This window comes from Rhinatrema bivittatum, chromosome 1 (assembly GCF_901001135.1).
Source record: "Rhinatrema bivittatum chromosome 1, aRhiBiv1.1, whole genome shotgun sequence".
Taxonomy (NCBI): domain Eukaryota; kingdom Metazoa; phylum Chordata; class Amphibia; order Gymnophiona; family Rhinatrematidae; genus Rhinatrema; species Rhinatrema bivittatum.
Genome location: NC_042615.1, coordinates 414,668,669 through 414,693,182, shown reverse-complemented (window position 1 = coordinate 414,693,182; position 24,514 = coordinate 414,668,669). Strand labels below are relative to the sequence as shown.

At 43.2% G+C, this 24,514-nt stretch overlaps 1 protein-coding gene across 1 annotated transcript in view; it reads left to right on the top strand.

The window, feature by feature from the left end:
* DGKQ (diacylglycerol kinase theta) overlaps positions 1-9,398 on the top strand; it is a 513,416-nt gene extending 504,018 nt beyond the window's left edge. Inside the window, exon 23 of the mRNA XM_029602759.1 lies at positions 6,655-9,398. Coding sequence (XP_029458619.1) covers positions 6,655-6,705 — 51 coding nt within the window. The 3' untranslated portion in view covers positions 6,706-9,398. The remainder of the gene's footprint in view (positions 1-6,654) is intronic.
* The last annotated feature ends 15,116 nt before the right edge of the window (positions 9,399-24,514 follow it).

The window sequence follows — 24,514 nt, the reverse complement described above, 5'->3', positions numbered from 1 at the left end:
CATTCCGAGGTCCTCAGACGATGAAGCCACGGATTCCAGTCCCCTTTCACCGATGCCAGAACCGATGCCTGGTCCATCAGGGCTCTCGGGACTGAGAGGTCCTCGTTTTCCCATCGATGCCTCCGGTGCCATCGAAACAAACATCAGTGCCACCGCATCTTCCATCGAGGCCATCGAAGGATCCATCGGTGCCAACACGTCCTTCCGTACCAACCTTCTTCCCTCCTTCAGGATCTCGACTAGAGACCTTTTCTGACTCATGGAAAGATGTTGACATTAACACATCCATGGAGGACATCTTATCAGAACCATCTCCTCCGGAAGAAAGGAGAAAATATCCTCCAGAAGATCTCTCCTTTGCCAATTTTGATAGGGAGATGTCAAAAACAATTCCCTTTGATCTGATTACAGAGGAGGACACACGCCATAAAAAATTGGAAGTTCTCCAATTTGTTGATGCTCCAAAAGAAGTCATGGCTTTCTCTGTACATGAAGTGCTAGTGGATCTGCAACATCATCTCTGGGAGCACCCTTGTGCTGTTCAGCCAGTAAATAAGAGGACAGATGCAACTTATCTGGTCCAATATATTCCTGGATTCCAAAAACCACAACTGCTCCATCAGTCGGTGGTCGTTGAATCTGAACAAAAGAAAGCCAGAAGACTGTGACCACACTCTTCAACACCTCCTGGCAAGGGCCAAAAATTCCTTGATATCTTGGGTCGCAAGATATTTCAGGATTCCATGCTAGTGTCACACATAGCTGCATACAAACTTTACATGACACAGTATCAAAGGAATCTCTGGAAGCAGGTTCAGGGAATAGCCGACTCTCTTCCCCAACAACAGTAAGATTCAACGCCATACTACAGAAAAGCCTTAAGGCTGGGAAACATGAGGTTCATGCTGCTTATGACTCTTTTGAAACAGCTTCCCGCATGTCAGTGACAGGAATCAGTGCCAGAAGGTGGGTCTGGCCAAGACAAACTTGCCGATTTGCCATGTACCGGTGAAAACCTATTCGGCGACAAGATACAAGACGCAGTGGCTCAATTGAAAGAAACACAGTGAAACCCTGCGCCAGTTATCAATGGTGACTACCGAGGTCCCTTCAACTGCGAGACGATCAGCCAGAAGGGACCCTAAAAAAACATTTTATCGCCCATGCAGATATTACCCACCTACATCTCATGTGAGAACAGCTAGGCCATCTCACAGAGGGCATCCTCGACAGCCTAAAACTTCCAGACCTCATCCTCCTCCACAAACAGGCCCAGCATCTGGATTTTGAAACATTTTCAGAGAACAGCAGCCCCTCCACAAATCTTGAACCAGATTTTCCAGTAGCAGGTCAAATCCATCACTTCATAACCAATTGGCTTACCATTACCACAGACCAATGGGTTATTTCCATCATAGCCCAGGGATATTGTCTAAACTTTCTCATGGTATCCCAGGATTCACCACCACATCCTCTGTGGATTCAAAAAACTTTTACACACGAGTCTTCTAGAGTCAGAACTGTCCACCCTTCTGGGCGTCAGGGCTGTGGAACCTGTTCCCTGGGCACAGCAGGGCAAAGGTTTCTACTCCCACTATTTCCTCATTCCAAAGAAAACAGGCGGCCTCCGCCCCATCTTAGACCTCTGCAATCTCAACAAATTTCTATGAAAAGTTCAGGATGGTATCCTTGAGCACCATGCTTCCCCTTCTGCAAACAGGAGATTGGCTCTGTTCTCTGGATCTTCAAGACGCTTACGCTCACATTCCCATATTCCCACCTTACCTCAAGTACCTGCGTTTCCTAGTGGGACATTAACATTTTCAGTACTGGGTCCTGCCTTTCGGACTTGCCTCGGCACCCCGGGTATTTACAAAGTGCCTAGCAGTAGCTGCGGCCCATCTACGCAAGAACAGCATACATGTCTTTCCTTATCTAGACGACTGGCTCATCAAAAGCCAATCCAAGCAAGGAGCTCTCTAAGCGCTCAAGCTTACTAACAATCTACTGCACTCGTTGGGATTTCTCATCAACTACCAAAAATCCCACCTGACTCCCATCTCACCTCTTAACTTTCATCGGAGTAGATTTGGACACCACAGTGGCAAAGGCCTTCCTGCCCAATGACCGCACAGACACACTCTCCAGACTAGCTGTATCTCTGCGCACAAAGAAGACAGCCTCAGCCCATCAATTCTTAACGTTGCTGGGCCACATGGCTTCCACGGTCCACGTAACTCCTATGGCCAGACTGGCCATGAGAATAACTCAATGGATTTTAAAAATCAATGGCTTCAAGCCACTTAGGCGCTCTCATCCCAGATTCAAGTGACCCACCAGTTATGGCTATCGCTTCTCTGGTGGACGAAAAAAGTCAACTTGCTAACAGGTCTACCTTTTCAGCAACCAGTTCCACAGATGACTTTGACCACAGACACATCCACCTTGGGTTGGGGAGCGCATGTGAACGACCTCCAAATTCAAGGTACTTGGACACAATTCGAAGCAACATTTCAGATCAACTTCCTAGAGCTTCGAGCTATTCGTTATGCGCTATATGCATTCAAGGACTGCCTTTCATACAAGACTGTTCTTATACAAACAGACAACACGGTTGCAATGTGGTACTTGAACAAGCAGGGCGGCACAGGCTCTTATCTCCTATGCCAAGAAGCCGTACAGATCTGGGACTGGGCCCTTGCACACTCCATGCATCTCCGGACCACATATCTAGCAGGCATACAGAACGTACTAGCAGAGCGCCTCAGCACGAGTGGTCTCTGGATCCAGTAGTAACGACCAGAATCTTTCAGCATTGGGGTCCACCAATAATAGACTTCTTTGCATCCAAACTGAATCACAAAGTGGACAGATTCTGCTCCCTGCACAGACAACCAAACAAATTTGGACACCTTCACTCGCCCCTGGAACAAAGGCCTCCTATACACGTATCCCCCGATACCACTCATAGCCAAGACTCTCGTGAAGCTACGACAGGACAAAAGGTCAATGATACTCATAGCCCCATACTGGCTTCGACAAGTGTGGTTTCTCATGCTTCTCGACCTCTCGATCACAGAACCCGTTCACCTGGGCTCAGTGCCCACTCTCATAACTCAGAACCAAGACATGTTACGCCATCCAAACCTTCAGTCCCTATCCCTCACTGCCTGGATGTTGAAAGCTTGATCTTGCAACCGCTCAACCTTTCATTTGATGTTTCTCAAGTGCTTGTAGCTTCACGTAAGCCTTGCACATGAAAATCTTCTCTCTCTAAGTGGAAAAGGTTTACCATATGGTGCACACAAAAAGGTTTAGATCCTTTTTCCTGCCCCACTCCATCTCTTTTGGACTATCTCTGGCACCTTTCAGAATCTGGTCTCCAGACTTCCTCAGTGAGGGTACACCTCAGTGCCATCTCAGCATACCACAGGGAAGTAGGGGATGCCCCGGTTACGGCGCAACCCCTCGTCAGTAGGTTTATGAGGGGCCTCTTACAACTTAAGCACCCTCTACGTCCACCAGTCACTGAGTGGGACCTAATTGTAGTACTTACGAGGCTCATGCGTTCTCCGTTTGAGCCTTTGCACTCCTGCAATGTTAAATTTCTCACTTGGAAAGTCCTTTTCCTCGTAGCCATTACATCTGCTCGAAGGGTTAGTGAGTTACAAGCACTTGTCACATACTCACCCTATACAAGGTTCCTACATGATAGAGTGGTCCCTCCATACTCACCCAAAATTCCTTCCCAAGGCGGTTACCGACTTCCACTTTAATCAGTCTATAATCTTGCCCACTTTTTTCCCCAAGGCCTCACTCTCACCAGGGTGAGAGGGTTTTACACACCTTGGACTGTAAACGTGCACTTGCATTTTACCTTGACCGCACTGCTGACCATAGAAAATCCACCCAACGTTTTTGTTTCTTTTGACAAAAACAAACTGGGGGCTGCAGTGGGCAAACAAACTCTCTCCAACTAGCTAGCAGACTATCGAATTCTGCTACGACAAAGCAGGTCTTCCTCTCCAGGGGCGAGCGAAGGCGCACTCAGAAAGAGGAATGGCAACATCAGTAGCACACTCTCGTTCAGTACCTATTGCTGACATCTGCACATCTACCTCAAGAAATTCATCAACACCACATTAAAAGAGTGTTTCTTTAACTTGCACACACTTAAGAAATTAAGACCCTTAATCCACCCTCCGGATTTTTGTACAGTACTTCAAACCACAATATTTTCTAAACTCGATTATTGTAACTCACTTCTCCTAGGCTTACCGAAAAACTCTATCCACCCCCTCCAAATACTACAAAACACAGCTGCCCGGATCCTCACTAACACGCACAGAAACGAACACATAACACCCGTACTAAAGGAACTACATTGGCTCCCAATTGCATCCCGAATCCAATATAAGATCCTCTCTATCATACATAAGGCACTCCACAATCCTGAGATGAATTGGTTCAACGATTCATTGATTCTCCACGAGTCAATTAAACCTACCAGACACCAATACCTCGCTACCATTCATATTCCCTCCCCCAAAAACACCAACCTGGCTTGCACAAGAGCACGTGCACTCTCTGTAGCCGGCCCTGCCTTCTGGAATACAATGCCAGTAGAGCTACGCCAGGAGGACTGCCAAAAAATGTTCAAGCAGAAACTTAAGACTTGGCTGTTCACAAAAGCTTACACCTAACACTACCCAGCTTACACCCAGCGACTATCTTATACCTAACACCACCCACAAAAGCTTACATCTAACTTCACCCAGTCATCTCCCAGTCTATATAATTGAAGCATTCTTATTAGTTCTTGTAGTGCAATGTATATAATATCTGCAATGTATATAGTTCACAACGCAACTTGTGTTCATTATAATGCTTATTTTTTCTCGCCTGTTTTATGTCAAACGCATCTTATGCGTAGTTTACTGTTTTACTGTTAACCGATGTGATATCATTGATGAATGTGGGTATATAAAACCAATAAATAATAATAAACATGGAGCTCTCTTCACACATTTGCAGCACATTACTGTTTAGACAAGGAAGCACAAGTCTCTGCCTTTGGCCAATCCGTCTTAAAGAACTTATTTCCAGTATAATTCCCAACTCCTTCCACATCCAAACTACTGTGATTTCAGGCTGCCTCATTTTTCCCAATAGTACACCAGTTGTTGTGCCTGTTGCACAAGTTGTTCGCTGTTGGTCCAAATCAAACATGAGTCAGCTTGTAACTTGCTAATCACCCACATGTGAGGAGTACCATCCTGCTTGTCCTGGGAGAAAGCAGAGTTGCTTACCTGTAACAGGTGTTCTCCCAGGACAGCAGGATGTAGTCCTCACGAATCCCACCCACCACCCCGCAGAGTTGGGTCTAAAACGTTTTATTATTTTATTTTTTCGCTCGCACCTTTTGCTACAAACTAGACTGAAGGGAGACCCCTGTGGCTATAGGGATCATGGCATGCTGGGCATATTCAGTGTGCCAGTCAGAAGTTCTAGAAACTTTGACAGAAAAGTTTTCCATGATATGGGTGACGTCACTGGACGGAGCCCTAAATGAGGACTACATCCTGCTGTCCTGGGAGAACACCTGTTACAGGTAAGCAACTCTGCTTTCTCCAGTTTCACATTGATTTCCTTAGGTCGCTCAGTCATCACCATCAGAAAAGGTTTCTGGTGTGGGTATGACCCCGACATCCTCTTCAGTAGAGACAGAGGCTAAGAATTTATTTTGTTGTGTCTATTTCCTTGTCTTCCCTGAGCACCCCATTTACCCCTCTGTCATTTGGCAGCCCCACTGACTCCTTCACAGGCTTTTTTGCTTCAAATGCACTTGAAAAAGGTATTATTGGTTTTGTTTCTGTGGCAAGCTACTTTTCAAATTCTCTCTTAGGGCCTCATTTTCTAAAGTATCGCAGGCCTGCGACACTTTAGAAGATGAGGGGCGGGGGCCGAAACGGAGGGAGGGCCTGTGCTAGCCGGCAGCGATCGCACCGTCGCGGTGCGATCACTGCCGGTTTCGCACCCAATAGCACCACCATAGGAGGTGTAGCTATTGGGAGTGAAAGCTGCCGCGAAAAGGCTGTCCGCGGCGTCGGCGCAGAGTCGGCCCCGGTGATGCCCCGACTCCTCCTCTTCCGGGGCTGACTCCACCCCCATCCTGGTATCGCACGCGATAAGGGACTTTTCGCATGCGAAAGGTCCCTTGTCGCGTGCGAGCGGCATGGAAAATGAGGCCCCTTAGTCTGCTTAATTATTTAATGTAAAAAATGAAACTGTAGTTAAGGGAGAGATATGTTTCTGTGACACATTCCACATATATACTTTAGCATCTGTGGGGTGCATGCCTCATTTGCATCTCATTGACAATAGATACACAATAAACACCACATTTATTTACAGAGGTTAATGCCCACTATTAGCACATTTTAGTGCATTGGGCCCCAAATGTAAGTGATGTATGCAAGCTATACTGTGAAGCATATAGCCCATCAGTGTGCATCAATGAAAAAAATACTAAATTCCATGAAAACATTTACAAATAAATAGTCTGATATTTACAAATAGTAGCTATCACTGCCTGTTGCCTTCATAACTCTACTTTTTATTTCTAAATATCTTTCCCACCTTGGTTTATTGAAGGTTCATATGCTGAAGAAGTCTAAGCAGAAACAGCAAAAGCAGCAGCCTTGAAAGAAACAAGAACAAAGGGTGTGATAACTACTGAATGAACAACTTAAGCCAAGAAGATTTCAAAGTGCAGAAGCAGATCTCCAAATTTTAATGGAATTTTTCTGTATAAAGAATAATTTAGTAAAGCAGAGGATACATATGAATATTTAGGGTATTCTGATTTGTTTAAACAATAAAAAAATAACCGGCTGCCCCATCCTCCGCCAGCAGAATCCTCTGATAATGAATTTTGCTAAGATTAATGCCATCACACAAAAAATAAGGAAAGATGTTGTGTTTGCATTTAAAATTAATAAGTAAATTAGAAGAGTAGTCAATGAGATATAAATTTCACACTTGTTCATTATAATATGGCTTCTTTGTTGTGCCTTGATCTGTTAACTTTACATTTAGAAGTCCCTGCTCAAAATTAAAAATAGCTTTCATTCATGTTTGCATAGATTAATGAGGTTAAAGTGTCTTTATGGGGCAATGTCCCATGTTTAAAACAATGTGAGAATTCACTTGTATTCAGTTCTTTTAATTGTATTCAAATTGTTTAAACTATACTATAATCATATACAGTTTCCAGTTCAAATGTTTTATTGAGCTTATTAAAATATGTTATTGGCAAGTCTTCCTTTGAGCAGACAGAACAAAGTTGGATAAGAGTATAGCTCAGTGATTAAAAAAAATTAATCAGAAGTTAAGAACAATGGATTCACAAAAGTTTCCAAGTTATACATTTTATTGTGCTTGTGAAAGTGACTCTCTTACATGCAGGTTTATGGGACCACTGATCATGGCTAGCTGACTGTTTTTCTCTGGAATTTAAAGAAAAAAAAAAGTCAAGCACTGAGGGGCCAATACAATAAAATGTGCCCGGCCTAGCGCACAGGTTTACATACGTTTTGGACGCACTAGACTAGCACCCAAACGAATGCATAGTCAGTAGCGCACTTCACATGTAAATTCCATGTAGATGAGACTGTTAGCTATTATTCCCCGATGCAGAAACTCGCTTGGTGCCCAACGCACACTTTTCAATTTAACTCCAGCCTTGGATGTGGCATAAAGTAAATCTGCAAATCAAGGGCTCATGAGAAATTTAAAAATATGGTCCTCTGTGGTTCCTCCTACTTAGTATTATTGTGACACTTAAACTGACTGCTTGTGGTGTTGAAAAATAAATGTACAGTAGCTTGATTTTAAAAAATAAATTATTCTGGATGCACAATTTAGATGCCCAAGGCAAGGGATGCTTAGCTATGGGCATCTTCAGCCACCTCAGCAAAATCATCCAGAAGAAACAGGATAAAACCAGATGCTGGTATTAAGCACCCATTACCACCGTGGGTGCCCGATGCATTTGAGCACTAGGGACGCACACTTCTCCCCTAGGGCATCCTTTTCTATGCAGCCCCTCATTTAAATACTGCAGCGAGAACCTAGGGGATGTGGCTGCATGCTCATTAGAAAAATAGGCGCTCCATACAAGCTTCTGTTTTCAATGCACGTCTTATTGTGTCGGCCCCTGAGTGAGCAAAGAGCAATCAAATGGTATCACGGATAAATAGCTTCACAGAAAAAGATTCTAAAAAGCAGTTGCAAAGTCATAGAAATGGGAAACTCTCTGGAGCAGAGATGAAAGAAATAGAAATGCTAGGATTTGTGCGGGGCAGTGACTATGGGGAAGCAATCTTCAGAGAGACTTCCAGGGGGGGCTGCAGTATTGGCCAATCACATATAGAAGTAAATTTTTAAAAGCTTAGTCTCGATATATTTGCATAACTTTAGAAGTTATGCGGGTATACCCAGTTTTGTTTTTTTTTATTTACCCCATAAAGCAGGCAAAAAGCACATGCATATTTCACTCTGCTTCTATTATTACCAGCATAAAAAATAGATTCATTCTTGTAGGCAAAGTCAGATTGGGGATGGGAGTGGCAATATGCCTGTCTATTAAATTTTTAAATATAAACGGGATATTCAAATGCTATGTAGCCGGTTAAATAGGACTTATCAGGCAAAGTGGCAGCCACTGAATATCTGGCTATGTTCAGTGACCGCCATTTAGCTGATATGTGTTTTTCCAGTTAAGAAGATAGCCGGATATCTTGGGGGAGGGCAATGGGCAGATCAAAGCGGGGCAACTTATCCGGTTATCATAACCAGATAAGTGCCTCTATTCATCCTTTTCCTGTTAAGTTAACCGAATAAATTAGACCAGCTCAATAGCAGATCTAACATTATCTGGATATAATTTATCCGGTTAACTAGCACTTATCCAGTTATATTCAGCAGCATTCTTTGAATACTGAGCCCAAACTTGTATTTACTTATATGTAACTCAACTTCAGGATATGTAGTATTCTAGCTCAATATGTTGTAAAATATTGAATGTCTTAAAAATAGGACAAAGCACCAAGAAAACTGTAAAAAGGTACAATGTTTACTCTTACGTATAAATCATATGAGGAATCAACAAGCCTGTAATGCTCGTGGTATATTGTAACCGCTGCCGAACTTCTCTATCATTAGTAATGATATCAGGATCGAAGAAATGAGAGAATTTTAAACAAGACCAGTAGTTACAAATGCATATTGGTTGGTTTTAATTGCATAGAAATATACAAAAAAAAAACCCCAGAGACTTTTAGGAGGTAAATGATAGAGAAGGCCAACCATGGTTAAAATACACCACAAGTATCACAGGCTTGCTGATACCTTATATGATGGTATGACATAGCGGGAACTGGGTTCTGGATTAAGTATAGGCTCTTTCATGCTTATCTATCCAGGATGGTAGAGAACCAATGAAGAATAAAACAAAAATTGACTTTGCTTGCAGGATATCACTCCTTATCTGACAAACTTTTACAACTTGTAGCTGTGAGATATCATTGCAGGACACTTTTCAAAGGAATGTAGCCAAGTAAACTAAGTAGTTACCTAGTGGGATTGCCCTTTGAAAATTGTCCCCTCGGAGTGACTAAGAGTACACACACATTTTACAAGACCTCATTCTGGGGGTCATTTTTCAAAATGCGATAAGGTGTTTTCGCATGCGTTAAGGGCTTATCGCATGCGAAAAGCCCCATTAACGCATGCAATAGGCCCTTACCGCATGCGAAAACGTGTTTACCGCATGCGATCGCACCATATCGTATGGTGCGATGCAAATTCCGAAAATAGGAGGAGTTAGGGGCGGAGAGTGGGCTGGGTTAGCCTGTCTGTGAAGAGCTATTGCACAGCCATAATGCCGATTTTAACTACACCTCTTTCGATTGTGTTGGGCTGTGCGATAGCTGCCGTGACCGTGCGGTAAGGTTTCATTGCCATTTGCGATGTCTCCTGTAAGTCCGATTTCAGCTGAATTGACAGGTTCAGAGAGAGAGAGAGGCTGGCCATAATATCATGGCCCATAGGTAGGTATTTCTATCCCTATGGTAGGCCCACCTAGTAACTCGAGGTGGGGATTAGGTAAGAGTGTAGGGGGTTAGGGGCCACTTTGACATTCTACGTGATAGCTACGAACAGAACGGTGGTCTCTTGTGAAGATTTGCTGGCCTTCGGAGTGAGGAAACTCACTCCAAGATGAGATTTGGGCAAGGTTCTCTAACATCAAGCTAGGTTGAGAGAACCTTGCCCAAATCTCATCTTGGAGTGAGTTTCCTCACTCCGAAGGCCAGCAAGAGACCATCATTCTGTTCGTAGGTATCACGTAGAATGTCAAAGTGGCCCCTAACCCCTACACTCTTACCTAATCCCCACCTCGAGTTACTAGGTGGGCCTACCATAGGGATAGAAATACCTACGTATGGGCCATGATATTATGGCCAGCCTCTCTCTCTCTCTCTGATCATTAAAAATGGTCCCCCAGTGGTTGAATGCAGGAAATACAACAGGTCAGGCACTTATCACAGAATCTGAAATGGTATTGCAATTTGCGCTAACTTAGCTCTTCGCACAGGTAATTAGCACAAATTGCAATTAATGCTATATTAGCATAAAACACGCCCCTTTTGCTATCGCATGTGGTACTTACCGCATTTTGATAAATCCACCCCTCTGTTAGGTGCAAAGAATAAATAGCACATATACATTTGGATTTTCAGATACACATACGTTGTTCTGACCCCATGCTGCTTCCCCCAAATAAAGCAGGCACACAGTATGCAGGCATTTTGTGTTTGTCTACTTTGTAGGCAATTTTCAAAGGGAAACTACTTGTGAAAAATGGCCACAGGGTCCTGGGGCACAAAAGAGCCTTCATACTTTGCAAAATGCAAGCTAATGAAAATTGACCTCTTTCCAAAAACCAAGATATGGCACAGTAGATTTTTTTTAATTTATTTGTATATAAATTCGGAAAATATTTTTGCAGTCAGAACGATACAGTAAAAGGTAATTGAAGCTGTATATAATCTGTAGTTATTGATTTGTGACTGTGATTAGAATATTGTTTTTTAATTTAGTTTTTATTATGGATCAAAAACAGTTAATAAAGAAGTATAACAAAAATTTGCCTAATTAGAATTTTTCTGTACTTGATTTACAGGTTGTTATACCTTTTTGAATATAATCCTTTAAAACCTACCCCTGCGCACGCCGAGCACAAGCCCCGGGACGCGCGTATGTCCCGGGGCTTTGAAAAAGGGGCGGGCTGGGGCGGGGCCGGGACAGCGGTTCGAGGGCAGTCCCGAGTCCTCCGGCACAGCGGCTGTGCCGGGGGATGGCGTTCTGGAAGCCGGCCGGCGCGCGCAAGTTATGCCTGCCTGGGGAAGGTGTAACTTTGACAACAAAGGTGGGGGGGATTTAGGTAGGGCTGGGGGTGGGTTAGATAGGGGAAGGGAGGGGAAGGTGGGGGGGAAATCAAAAGGAAAGTTCCCTCCGAGGCCGCTCCAATTTCGGAGCGGCCTCGGAGAGAACAGGGAAAGCCATCGGGCCTCCCCTAGGGCTTAGCGCGCGCGCAAGGTGCACAAGTGTGCACCCCCTTGCGCACGCCGACCCTGGATTTTATAAACATGTGCACGGCTGTGTGCGCATATTATAAAATTGGGTGTACATTTGTGCGCGCTTGTACCCCGCACGCGTAAAATTAAAAATCTGCCCCACAGGGCTTAAAAGCTTTTAATAGTGGCAGCTGTGCCTAAGAGCTTGATATTCAAAAAAACTGAGCCCCTAAATTTAGGCATATAAAGGCCAGATTTAATAAAATGTGGATTTTAAGAGATGCGTGCAAGTAGGGCTTATTCTGGATGACCTAGAGAATGAGAGACTGGGCAAACTGGTGAACTAGGGGTAAAACTGGGAATTTCTTTCACATGGGCACATTATAAAATATGCTTACTTGCATGTATAAAAGCCAGCAAGTCTTAAGAAAAATGCACAAATAACGTTTCCTCGTGTAAGTGCTTAAAATTAGAAGCATACATATGTGCGCTAAGCTTATTATATATAATGCGGATGCACTTCCGTGGATTATATAAAATTTTAGTGCATGTGAGCTCACTCCCATATATGGGCACACGCATACTCGTTTTAAAGTTATCATCTAAGGATTTTTCTCCCTATTCTGTCTCTATAAGAAAAGGGCTTAGTAAATCAGATGCTTAAGTTAAGCACCTATTTTCAGCCAAACTTAGGAGCCTAAGGGGATAATTTTCAAAAGAATTTGCATGCTTAAAACTGGGTTTTACATGGGTAAATGCACTTTACCCACATTGACTTTTAAAAATTGCTACAATATATGCCATTGAATTGTCAATAGGTTAAGTGCACTTAATGCAGGTAAATGGTTTTGGAAAATTGCTATGATAGTATATTATATTTACATGCATAACTCCTTTGAAAATTCACCTGTACGTTTTCAGTTGAAAACAGTCACCTACATTAGGATCACAAATTTAGGGTTGCTATTCATTTGCCTAGATTTAGGAACCTAAATACCTGATTCAGTAAGGGGTGAATTCTAAAAGGAGCGTGTGGCCGTCCATGTGCGCGCAGTTCCCGTGCGCGCACATCAACATGCTGATTTTATAACAGTGCGCGCATATTATAAAATCTGACGGCCACATGCACATGCGTGCCGGATTTTAAAATCTGCCCATGCATGTGCGGGTGGTGTGCACATGGGGAGAGAACTTTTGATTAATATGCGCAGCGACGCAATCGGGCCTCCAACAGTTCCATCCCAGACCGCTACAATTGAGTGGACTGGGAGGGAACATCCATACCCCCTACCTAAACTTCCTCCCTCTTCCCCTCTCCTCCCCACCCCCTAAACCTCCCATACGTTTCCGAAAATGTTTTATTTTATTACTTACTGATCCTCTGGAGAAGCAGTAGCTGGTGCCCCTCCGTCTGCCTCACCCTGCCCTTCCCCACCCAGACCAAGCCCCCTGACCCACCTCTTTTTCATGGCCCAGCTCTAGTGCGCGTATTGGTGGTTACAAGTGTGGCTGAGGCCTTTAGAAAATGTGTGCAGTGCGCATAGGTCCCGGCCTTGTGCGTAACTGCCAGTATTTGTACGCGTGGCCCTTTGAAAATTAGGACTTAAGAATTTTTCCCATAGATACAAAATGGGAGAAAAGTCTTAGGGATAGATTTTAAGACCTGTGCATGCGCTACCCGCTGCGCACACATGGACGCGTGATTTCATAACATGCACACATTACTGCAACTTGCACGCGCTGACGCCTGCGGCCTTCTCCCATTCCCAACCCCCTAAACTAACCTCCCTTCCCCTAACCTAGGCCCCCCCCCCCCCCAACCTTTATCCTACCTTTTGTGCCTGCCTCAGGGCAGGTGCAGGTTGCACATGCCGGCACCCTGCCAGCACGTGATCCCCCGGCACAGCAGCAAATGGCCCCTGTGTTGAGAGCCTCTGACCCTGCCCCACCCCCGGACCTCCCCGCCCCTTTTCCGAAGCCGTGTGACTTACGCACGTCCTGGGGCTTTACGCATGTGGCCAGGCCTTTTTAACGCGAGGAGGGCTTTTTAAATCCGGGCCTTAATGAATCAAGCCCAGGGACAGTAACTTTAAAATAGCCACACAGGCATAAATGATCACTCATATGCCGGCTCGCGCTAATGGACACAACCATTTTATGACATGCGCGATCTTATAAAATCGGCTGGAAGTGCGTAAATGTGCGCGCCATTTTATATGGATATGCACGTGCCGCATCTAACACATAAGTGGGGGGGGGGATTTTAATATACATGCGAGCCGTCGCAATTACCAGTTAAACCAGTTCGTTCCCACTTTGCCCAGTTACAGGATAGGGGTTCCTAACCCCCCTGGCTAACTTCTCTTTTAACCTACCTGCCCCAACCATTAAAACCCCACTGACTAGCCTAGTTTTGGGGTTTTTTTAATTACTTTAATCTATAGCAGAAGTAAAGTTCTACAGTAGGGGACCCCGATACGCGCTTGTGTGCGTAACAACTTACGCACTGGTTTCCATTTAAATTTCCGGAACGCCCATGCCCTGCCCAGACCACGCCCACATCCCACCCCTTTTTTGGACTTTTTCTTGTGTACATGTACTGGAAGATATGTGCGTCCATGGATGCTTCTTAAAATATGCATGTCACATGTCATATGCCGGCCTGAGAGACGTGCGAATCTCCCTGATTTTGCATGCATAGAACTTTTAAAAATCTACCCCTACGTTTGGTGCCTAGTGCTGAAAATCACTGCTAAGCCCCTCACTTTTCCCCCCCACTCTAAATCTGCCACTGTAGCCACTCATTTTTAGGCTCCTAAAATTAGATGTTAAGGAGCCTAAGTTTAGGCACTCAGCCCTAGTATGAATTTATTGGCCCAAAATTAAGCTCCTAAATCCTTTGAAAATTGCCCTCTTTAATATTTGTATTTTAATGTACGTGCCTTTTTATTTTATTACGGGCTATGTCTGTTATTAATGGTAGATTCTCCAAAATTGTATTTTTAAGTTGATCCATTACTCTTGGCAGCAACCACAAGGACCCATTGTTATTCTGTTATTGACTAATCCTCTGTGAGATGACACATAATGGTTACTGAAAACTGATACGTTTATTCTGCTAATAACTCCAGCAACAACTCCAACACTCACACTCAAACCCCGAAACTGTTACCAAAAATAACATCAACTTGGTCTAACTTCGATCCCCGCCTCCTCGCTGGAAATCCAAAATATAATCAAAAAAATGAATCCAGCAAACCACCCCATCAACAGTATCCCTTTAATAAAAAAGAACAACATAGACCCAGAGAACATTCAAAACTACCAACCCATATCAAAACTTACCTTTGATTGCAAAAATCATTGAGAAAATCGTCCAATCACAACTCTCTGAATACCTTGACTCGAACAACATACTTCACACACCTCTCAATTTGGATTCAGGAAAAACTTAAGCACAGAATCCCTACTTCTCTCACTAAATGACACAGTACTCAGAGGATTTGACAAAGGACAAAGCTACCTATTAATACTCCTGGATCTATCAGCTGCTTTCGACACAGTAAACCATGCAATCTGACTCGACAGATTAGCTGAAATACGAGTCATGGATACCACATTAAAATGGTTTTCCTCCTACCTATCACACAGAAATTTCCAAGTAATGTTCAACAACAGTCTCTCGAGTAAAGTAAACCTCAACACAGGAGTGCGCCCCAAGGATCTGCCCTATCAGCTACACTTTTCACCATCTACCTACTACCTATCTCTCACACACTAGAACGCCTTGGTTTGACCCACTTTCTATACGCTGACGATATACAAATATTGGTCCCCATACAGAATACGCTGGAAGATACATACGAGAAAACAACTATCTATCTCTCAGAAATCAAACAGCATCTAACTGACCTGAAACTCATAATAAACATAGAGAAAACTGAGTTAATCATCCTCGACAAAAAAAACTACCACCACCCCCATGTTACTACTTAAAACAGAAAACCCAGATACCTTAATCTCACCTGTAACTCATACGAGAAATCTAGGAATCACCATAGACAAAGAACTTTCATTCAAAACCCACATAACCAACAAAATTAAGGAAGGATACCACAAACTACTGACGCTCAGATGTCTCAAACCCTTCCTTGCACAGGATGACTTCAGAACAGTCCTGCAACTACTCATCTTCTCCAACCTAGACTACTGCAATGCTCTACTCCTTGGCCTACCACTTGCTACCATCCGCCCTCTCCAGATCCTACAGAACACAGCCACCAGAATTCTGACTGGATCAAAAAAACATGAGCACATTACACCAACCCTCATCTCTTTACATTGGCTCCCAATAAAATACCGTATAGAATGCAAAGTACTTACAATCCTGCATAAAATAATCCAAGGACACCAAAACACCTGGCTAAGCAAATCCATCGTAATCCACGCTCCAAAACGGAACCTACGCTCAACGAACAAAGGCCTCCTCAAAATCCCTCACACCAGAACCACAAAACTAAACACAACCCGCGAAAGAGCCATATCCATTGCCAACCCCACGCTATGGAACTCAATACCAATGGAAATAAGAAATCAACCAAATATCAAAATTTTCAAAAAAGACCTGAAAACCTGGCTTTTCACCAGAGCCTACTCAAACTCACTCACTCAATCAATAAGAACACCATCCAACCACGCAACCCAACACCAAAAAAAACGCTCCGTCCCTCAATCAATTAAATAACTACCACCATTTGAACACCTAAGTCAAGATGCAACTGACCTCACTCACTACCCCTAGCCTATATGTAACAGTTTCTTTTTATATGTATCAACAGTACCATATGTATGAACATTGCTGCGATATTAGATTGTTAATATGTAATAATTATTTTATATGTAATCAACTAACAATCAAACCCCAAAACCTTCCTTCTTTATGACATTTTGCTGCGTTGACTTTTGTAACCAATCTTATTTCACGAGCATTGTAAACCGTTCTGATGGCAAAACCGAACGACAATATACAAAACACTTTAAAGAAATAAATATTAATCAGTATTTTATATTTGAATTTAGTGATTTATGGAAAGAGTACTGAAGATGCTTCGATAGTTAACTTTCTAGATTTAGGCTCTCCAGTATATAGTGAACTGTTGGAAAATTCCTTCTGAGAGAACATATTTATTTTTTCTGAGGACACAATAGCTTATCAGACCATCTGATGTTTAGCTAATTAAAATAACCTTTAGCTAATCTTTGTTAAAATAGAAGAGTGGGATGGCCTGTTGGCCTAGTGGCAGGGCTGTGCTTTCAGAGGCTGGGTGGGAAGGAGTTTTAGTCATAGTACACAATGGCAATACCTCCTGGCTGGATTTAGGGCCCCTGATTGCAGGCTTCCGGAAGAATCCGAAAAATGCTGCTACAATGACTGGGCTAAAGCAAATTGGAGTGGGTATCAAATAAGAGAATTGCCAGGTAGGTGCAAATGAAGACTCCTAGCCATCCAAAATTGGAATTTATGGTTGAAAGTTATGAACACAGAACTGCAGTTGCCATGTTAGTGAACTTGGTTTATTAACCCATAATTTCACATTGGTTGAAAAATATTGAGCTATATTATTACTCACTTTATAGTGTGTGAGACCCTTATCCTTTTTTTGTTATCCATTTCCCTGAACAATATTATAAAGACGGGGAATATGAGTGACAGAACCACATTAATTGTTCTTTACACTCTGCTGTCAGTGCAGAGAAAAGGTTATGAAGCCCAGCACTACCCCTCCATCCCTTTAAAAAGCAGTTTCTACCATTTACCTACATATGAATCAACAATAAATGAAGAATTTAAATAAATACTAATACTAAAATAAGCATATGTATGTTGATCACAACTTATAAAGTACAACTGCACTTAATCTATTGAGTTTCATTTATACTTTTTTTTTTTAAAGCAGTTAGTATATCCTCATAGGACATACAAGATTCCCTATTTCCGTTTTTGGATGGGAAAACAAGTAGAAAATTAACATTACTATGACAAACACAATAAATCTTTATATCACAACTCACTAGCTATATTTTCCACTTTACCGTTGCTAGGATAAAATACAGAACAAACTTACCAGGGTAGAAGGTATGAAGGATGTAGTGTGATGGGAAAAAAAAAAAGATGCTTGTCCGGCAAGTACATAGTATGGACCTGATTTTAAAAAGCATTTACTCGAGTAAGTGGGCTTTTGAAAACTGCTATAATATATGCCATTGAATTGTCCATTGGATTCGCTTGCGTAAGTACACTTTACTTGAGTAAAATTGCTATCATGGCATGTTACATTTATGCATGTAACTCCTTTGAAAATTATCTCCTATGGGTCTCCAACTTCAGATACAATTGACCCTGAAACACAAAACCAGAGAAGACAACAACATTAGGAACTGTAGTACACTGGATATACAAAGCCATACTTTCCAAGCCTGTAACTTTAAATAACCTCACACCTTTCTTCACAATTGATAGCCTCTAAGAATGCATCTACAATCAACTGATACCTTCCCTCCTGCTTGTTGAGCAGCCAGGGGAAACGGCGCAACCGTTACATGAAACGCTTGGGATAACATTAGAATGCATTTAGATAACGTATGATTAACATTTGATAATATATATATTGATAATATATTGGTCATAATATGCAGAGGGTGAAAGACTTTCAGATTTACAAATAAAGGAAGGTAGAGAGTATACAATTGTGGAGGCTTAGGGGGAAGGGGGTAGTTGAGGGGGTGATAGGATAAATATTTGTTGTAGGAGACTTATATAAGGAGAGGAGTGGAAAGGGGGAAGGTAGCTTGTACATAAGCTTATGGCTTATAAGCTTATACCGGAAATAAAGTATGCTATTTTTTGCTTTCAATACTAAGGGTATCCAGTTCTTTATGAACCTGCACCAGGTTCTGGTTTTTCTCTACAGTAAGATCCCTAATATGTAGTCACTTCATGTTAGCCAATTGTTTAGTGAGCTCCAAATTTTTTGGGGATTGTTGGTAAGAACATAAGAACATAAGAAATTGCCATACTGGGTCAGATCAAGGGTCCATCAAGCCCAGCATCATGTTTCCAACAGTGGCCAAACTAGGCAACAAGAACCTGGCAAGTACCCAAACACTAAGAAGATCCCATGCTACTGATGCTAGTAGTAGCAGAGGCCATTCCCTAAGTCAACTTTATTAATAGCAGTTAATTGACTTCTCCTCCAAGAACTTATCCAAACCTTTTTTAAACCCAGCTACACTAACTGCACTAACCACATCCTCTGGCAACAAATTCCAGAGCTTAATTGTGTGTTGAGTGAAAAATAATTTTCTCCGATTAGTTTTAAATGTGCTACTTGCTAACTTAATGGAGTCCCCCTAGTCCTTCTATTATCCAAAAGTGTCAATAACAGATTTACATCTACCTGTTCGAGACCTCTCATGATTTTAAAGACCTCTCTCATATCCCCCCCCCCCCCCCCCCCCCCCCTCAGGTGTCAGGGATCGAGAACTGGAGGGAGAGAAACACGTCATCACTATACGGACCACAAAAATTTGGCATATTTATCACATGCCCAACGTCTGAATCTGCGGCAGGCCCCTTGGGCCCTATTCTTTAGTCGCTTTAATTTTAAGCTAATCTTTCGTCCAGACAAGAAAAATCAGCGAGCTGATGCTTTATCAAGAAGTTTTCTTCCAGATGACATTCCAGAACCACCTCGACACATAATTGACCCAGCCTGGATTATGATCGCTGCTACACTTATGATTCCTATAGGGAAAACGGTAGTTCCCAAACTCTTGAGGGAGAGAGTCCTATGGTAGGAGACCTGGGTCTCTCCCACCATTATTGGTGGCCACAGTGGAAGGAGGACACTAAAAAATTCATTGAATCCTGTCCTACTTGCGCCTCGCACAAGCCCTCCAGTCCTCGATTGTGAGGTTTACTACAACCCTTAGCGATACCTGACAGACCTTGCTCCCATATTGCTACGGATTTCATCACAAACTGAAGGGAACAATACCATCTGGGTCGTGGTAGACCATTTCTCTAAGATGGCCCACTTTGTTCCCCTCCCTGGTTTACCCTCAGCTTCAGAATTGGCTTGTTTATTTATTCAGCACATCCTCCAAATCCACAGACTTCCCCAACATATCCTTTCAGACAGAGAAGTGCAGTTTACAGCATGTTACTAGAGAAATTTATGCAAAAAATATGGAATTCAACTCGACTTCTCATCAGCGTATCACCCACAAACTAATGGGTTGGCAGAATGAACAAATCAATCACTCAAGACATTCCTGCGCTGTTATGCAAATCAACGCCAGGACAACTGGTCTTCGTTACTCCCTTGGGCAGAGATGTGTCACAATAATCACTGCACACAGGCCACCGGGACATCACCTTTCTATTTGGTTTTCGGTCGACGCCCCCAGATACCGCTACCAATTGCCACCCCATCATCTTGTCCTGCAGTTGAACTAGCCACCCAAAATCTGTAGGACTTATGGAGGGACACTCGCACCCTCTTACAACAGGCTTCAACCAAGGCAAAAAAACAGGCAGACAAGAAGCGAAGACCAGCCCCGCAACTTCAACAAGGAGACCTAGTCTGGTTAAGTGCCTGGAACCTTAGACTACACCTGCCCTCCTTGAAATTCACCCCTCATTTCATGGGTCCATTTCCAGTTAAGAAACAGTTTGGAGAGGTCACATATAAGTTGCGACTACCACCTGCACTCCGTATCTACAATGTATTTCATATTTCCATCCTTAAACCAGCAATCTTGTCCTGGCCTTCCAAAAGGCCTATACAAGTCTCAACCAATGTTGTGGAAGAGGAAACGTAATATGAGGTAGAGGAGATTCTGGACTGTAGACAAAAAGGTCGATCATTTCAATACTTGATGTCTTGGAAAAATTATGGTCCAGAGGAGAACTCATGGGAACCAGTCAAAAACATTCACAAGTACCTCTCTTCTTTGAAAACGGAGCTGACTGAGGTTAAAGCTCAATTAGCTTCAATTACAAGAATTACACCCACATTGCATTACTCAGAAAATAATTCCCCAACACCAAAGAATAACCAGGAGTCAAGAAAAAGAAATACAGTAGACTCAGGTAGGATAACACATGTGTCCCACAGTCACCCATTCTTGACAGATGGGAAGCCAACAAGTATACCCCCCCACTCAATCAGGTCATCAAGTAAATCATTAAAAACCAGGATCACGGTGGGCTCTGGTAGAATTAGACCTGTAACAAAGAGACACACACAGTATCAAATGCAACAAGAACATAAAGCCCTCCCTATATTAATAACTGAAGAAGTTCTAGAGAAAAACATTGACGTGTTACCAGAAAAGAGAAAATACCAATGCATGCAGAATTTCAAGATCCATAACCAAAAGAAAAAGCTAATTGAGATGGATAACTCTGTCATCAATGGCACAACTGCAAAAGGAAAGAGTGAAGTGAATAACAAATCTCAACTAAAGTCTCATAAGGAGTACAGGAAAAGCAATAACCTTAAAGAGAGTACCTGGAAAGCTATGACTACAAATGCTCATAGTTTGGGAAATAAAATCCCAGATCTGCAGGCCCTAATGACTGAGGCAGAACTGGACATCGTTGCTATCACAGAGACATGGTTCACAGAATCTCATGATTGGGATACGGCAATACCAGGCTATAACTTGTTAAGGAAGGACAGAGTGGATAGAAAAGGGGGAGGTGTGGCTCTTTATGTCAGAAATAATATCCAAGCATCTGAGCTGCAAGGAAGTTGGGGCAAGGAAGAAGCACTATGGGTCGACCTAAAAAAAGATGATGGAGCATCCATTTATATTGGAGTGGTTTACAGGCCTCCAAACCAAAAGGAAGAGCTGGACAGAGATCTGGTTGAAGACATCCATAAGATAGGTAAGAAGGGGGAAGTGGTGATCGTTGGTGACTTTAATATGCCAGATGTAGACTGGAAAATCCCATCTGCAGAATCTAAAAACAGTAGAGCAATAGTGGATGCCATGCAAGTATCTTTGTTCAAACAAATGGTATTGGAACCCACAAGAGAAGGAACTATACTCGACTTAGTGCTCAATAATGGAGATAACGTCTCTGATGTCAAGGGGGGCGCCCACCTCAGCACCAGTGATCATCAAACGGTATGGTTTAATATCACTAAAAGAATATGGAAAAGAAGCACAAAGACCAGAGTTTTACAGTTCAAAAACACAGACTTTGAGGAAATGGGGAAGTACCTAGAGGAAGAACTAAATGGATGGGAAAATGAGAGAGATGTGGATCAGCAGTGGACCAATCTAAAAGGAGCAATCGCCAAGGCAACTGCTCTATATGTTAGAAATGTAAAGAAAAGCAAAAGAAAAATGAAAACTATCTGGTTCTCAAAGGAGGTGGCTGACAAAATTAAAGCTAAAAGAACAGCATACAAGAAATATAAAAGATCCCAAAGGGAGGAGCACAAAGAAGAATATTTGATTCAACTGAGGGAGACGAAGAAATTAATCAAGTTGGCAAAAGTCAAGCGGAAGAGAGGATTGCCAAGGAGATAAAATATGGTGACAAAACATTTTTCAGATACATCAGCGAAAAGAGAAAAGTCCAAAGTGGTATAGTGAAATTGAAAGGTGGAAATGATCAATGTGTGGAGAGAGACGAAGAAATGGCAGAAATATTAAACAGATACTTCAGCTCTGTGTTCACTAAAGAAGACCCTGGAGAAGGACCATCTCTACACAACAAGAAACTGGAGGGAAGTGGAACAGATGAAAATCCATTTACAGTAGATAATGTATGGGAAGAGCTAAAGATTCTGAAAGTGGACAAAGCCATGGGGCCTGATGGGATTCATCCAAGGATACTGAGGGAGCTCAGAGATGTGCTGGCGGGACCGCTGTGCGACCTGTTCAATAGATCCCTAGAAACGGGAGTGGTGCCGAGTGATTGGAGTAGAGCGGTGGTGGTCCCGCTTCACAAGAGTGGGAACAGAGAGGAAGCTGGTAACTACAGACCGGTTAGCCTCACTTCGGTGGTGGGAAAAGTAATGGAGTCACTGTTGAAAGAGAGAATAGTGAACTATCTACAGTCCGGAGAATTGATGGACCAGAGGCAGCATGGATTCATCAGAGGAAGATCCTGTCAGACAAATCTGATTGACTTTTTTGACTGGGTAACCAAGGAATTGGATTGAGGAAGAGCGCTCGATGTCATCCACTTGGATTTCAGCAAAGCTTTTGATACGATTCCACACAGGAGACTGGTGAATAAAACGAGAAGCTTAGGAGTGAGTGCTGGTGTGGTGACCTGGATTGAAAACTGGTTGACGGACAGAAAACAATGCGTGATGGTAAATGGAACTTTCTCTGAAGAGAGAGCGGTTTTAAGTGGTGTACCGCAAGGATCGGTGTTGGGACCGGTCCTGTTCAATATCTTTGTGAGCGACATTGCGGATGGGATAGAAGGTAAGGTTTGTCTTTTTGCAGATGACACTATGATCTGCAACAGAGTGGACATGCCGGAAGGAGTGGAGAGAATGAGATGGGATTTAAGGAAACTGGAAGAGTGGTCGAAGATATGGCAGCTGAGATTCAATGCCAAGAAGTGCTAAGTCATGCATATGGGGAGTGGAAATCCAAATGAACTATATTCGATGGGGGGGGGGAAAGGCTGATGTGCACGGAGCAGGAGAGAGACCTTGGGGTGATAGTGTCTAATGATATGAAGTCTGCGAAACAATGCGACAAGGCGATAGCAAAAGCCAGAAGAATGCTGGGATGCATAGAGAGAGGAATATCGAGTAAGAAAAGGGTAGTGATTATCCCCTTGTACAGATCCTTGGTGAGGCCACACCTGGAGTACTGTGTTCAGTTCTGGAGACCGTATCTACAAAGAGACAAGGACAAGATGGAAGCAGTACAGAGAAGGGCGACCAGGAAGGTGGAGGGTCTTCATAGGATGACATACGAGGAGAGATTGAAGAATCTAAATATGTACTCCCTGGAGGAAAGGAGGAGCAGGGGTGATATGATTCAGACTTTCAGATACCTGAAAAACTTTAATGATCCAAAGACAATGACAAACTTTTTCCGTCAGAAAAAAATCAGCAGAACCAGAGGTCACGAGCTGAGGCTCCAGGGAGGAAGACTAAGAACCAATCTCAGGAAGTATTTCTTCACGGAAAGGGTGGTGGATGCCTGGAATGCCCTTCCGGAGGAAGTGGTGAAGTCTAAAACTGTGAACAACATCAAAGGGGCGTGGGATAAACACTGTGGATCCATCAAGTCTAGAGGGCGTGAATAAAGTGGAGGCATTCAAACACTGCACGGAGCGGCAGTAGCCACAGCGGCATTCAAACACTGCATGGAGCGGCAGTAGCCACAGAGGCATTCACAGAGCGGGATGCCAGTGGCCAGTAGTTGGTGTTCCACCTTCACGGAGCGGAAGGATGGAGGGCTGCTATTTCCAAAAAAAAATAAAAACAGGGGTGGGTAAGAGTATGGGGCAAGGGGGTGGCCTGCTTGTTACAGCGGTTGCTACCCCTAATTGAGCTGGATGTCACTTGGATGCAGATACAGAGCTGCTCTCTAAATTGGGTGGAGGGGAATTAGGGCTGGAGGGTACTGGAAGCCAATAGTTACAGGTGGGAGAGAGAAAAAGGGGAAAAAAATGGATAAAGTGCGTAGCTTGCTGGGCAGACTTGATGGGCCGTTTGGTCTTCTTCTGCCATCATTTCTATGTTTCTATGTTTCTATGTTAATTAATGCGTTACTTTCATCGGCGATTTCCCCTCAAACCCAAGCCTAAAGGGCAGAGGAGAGGACCT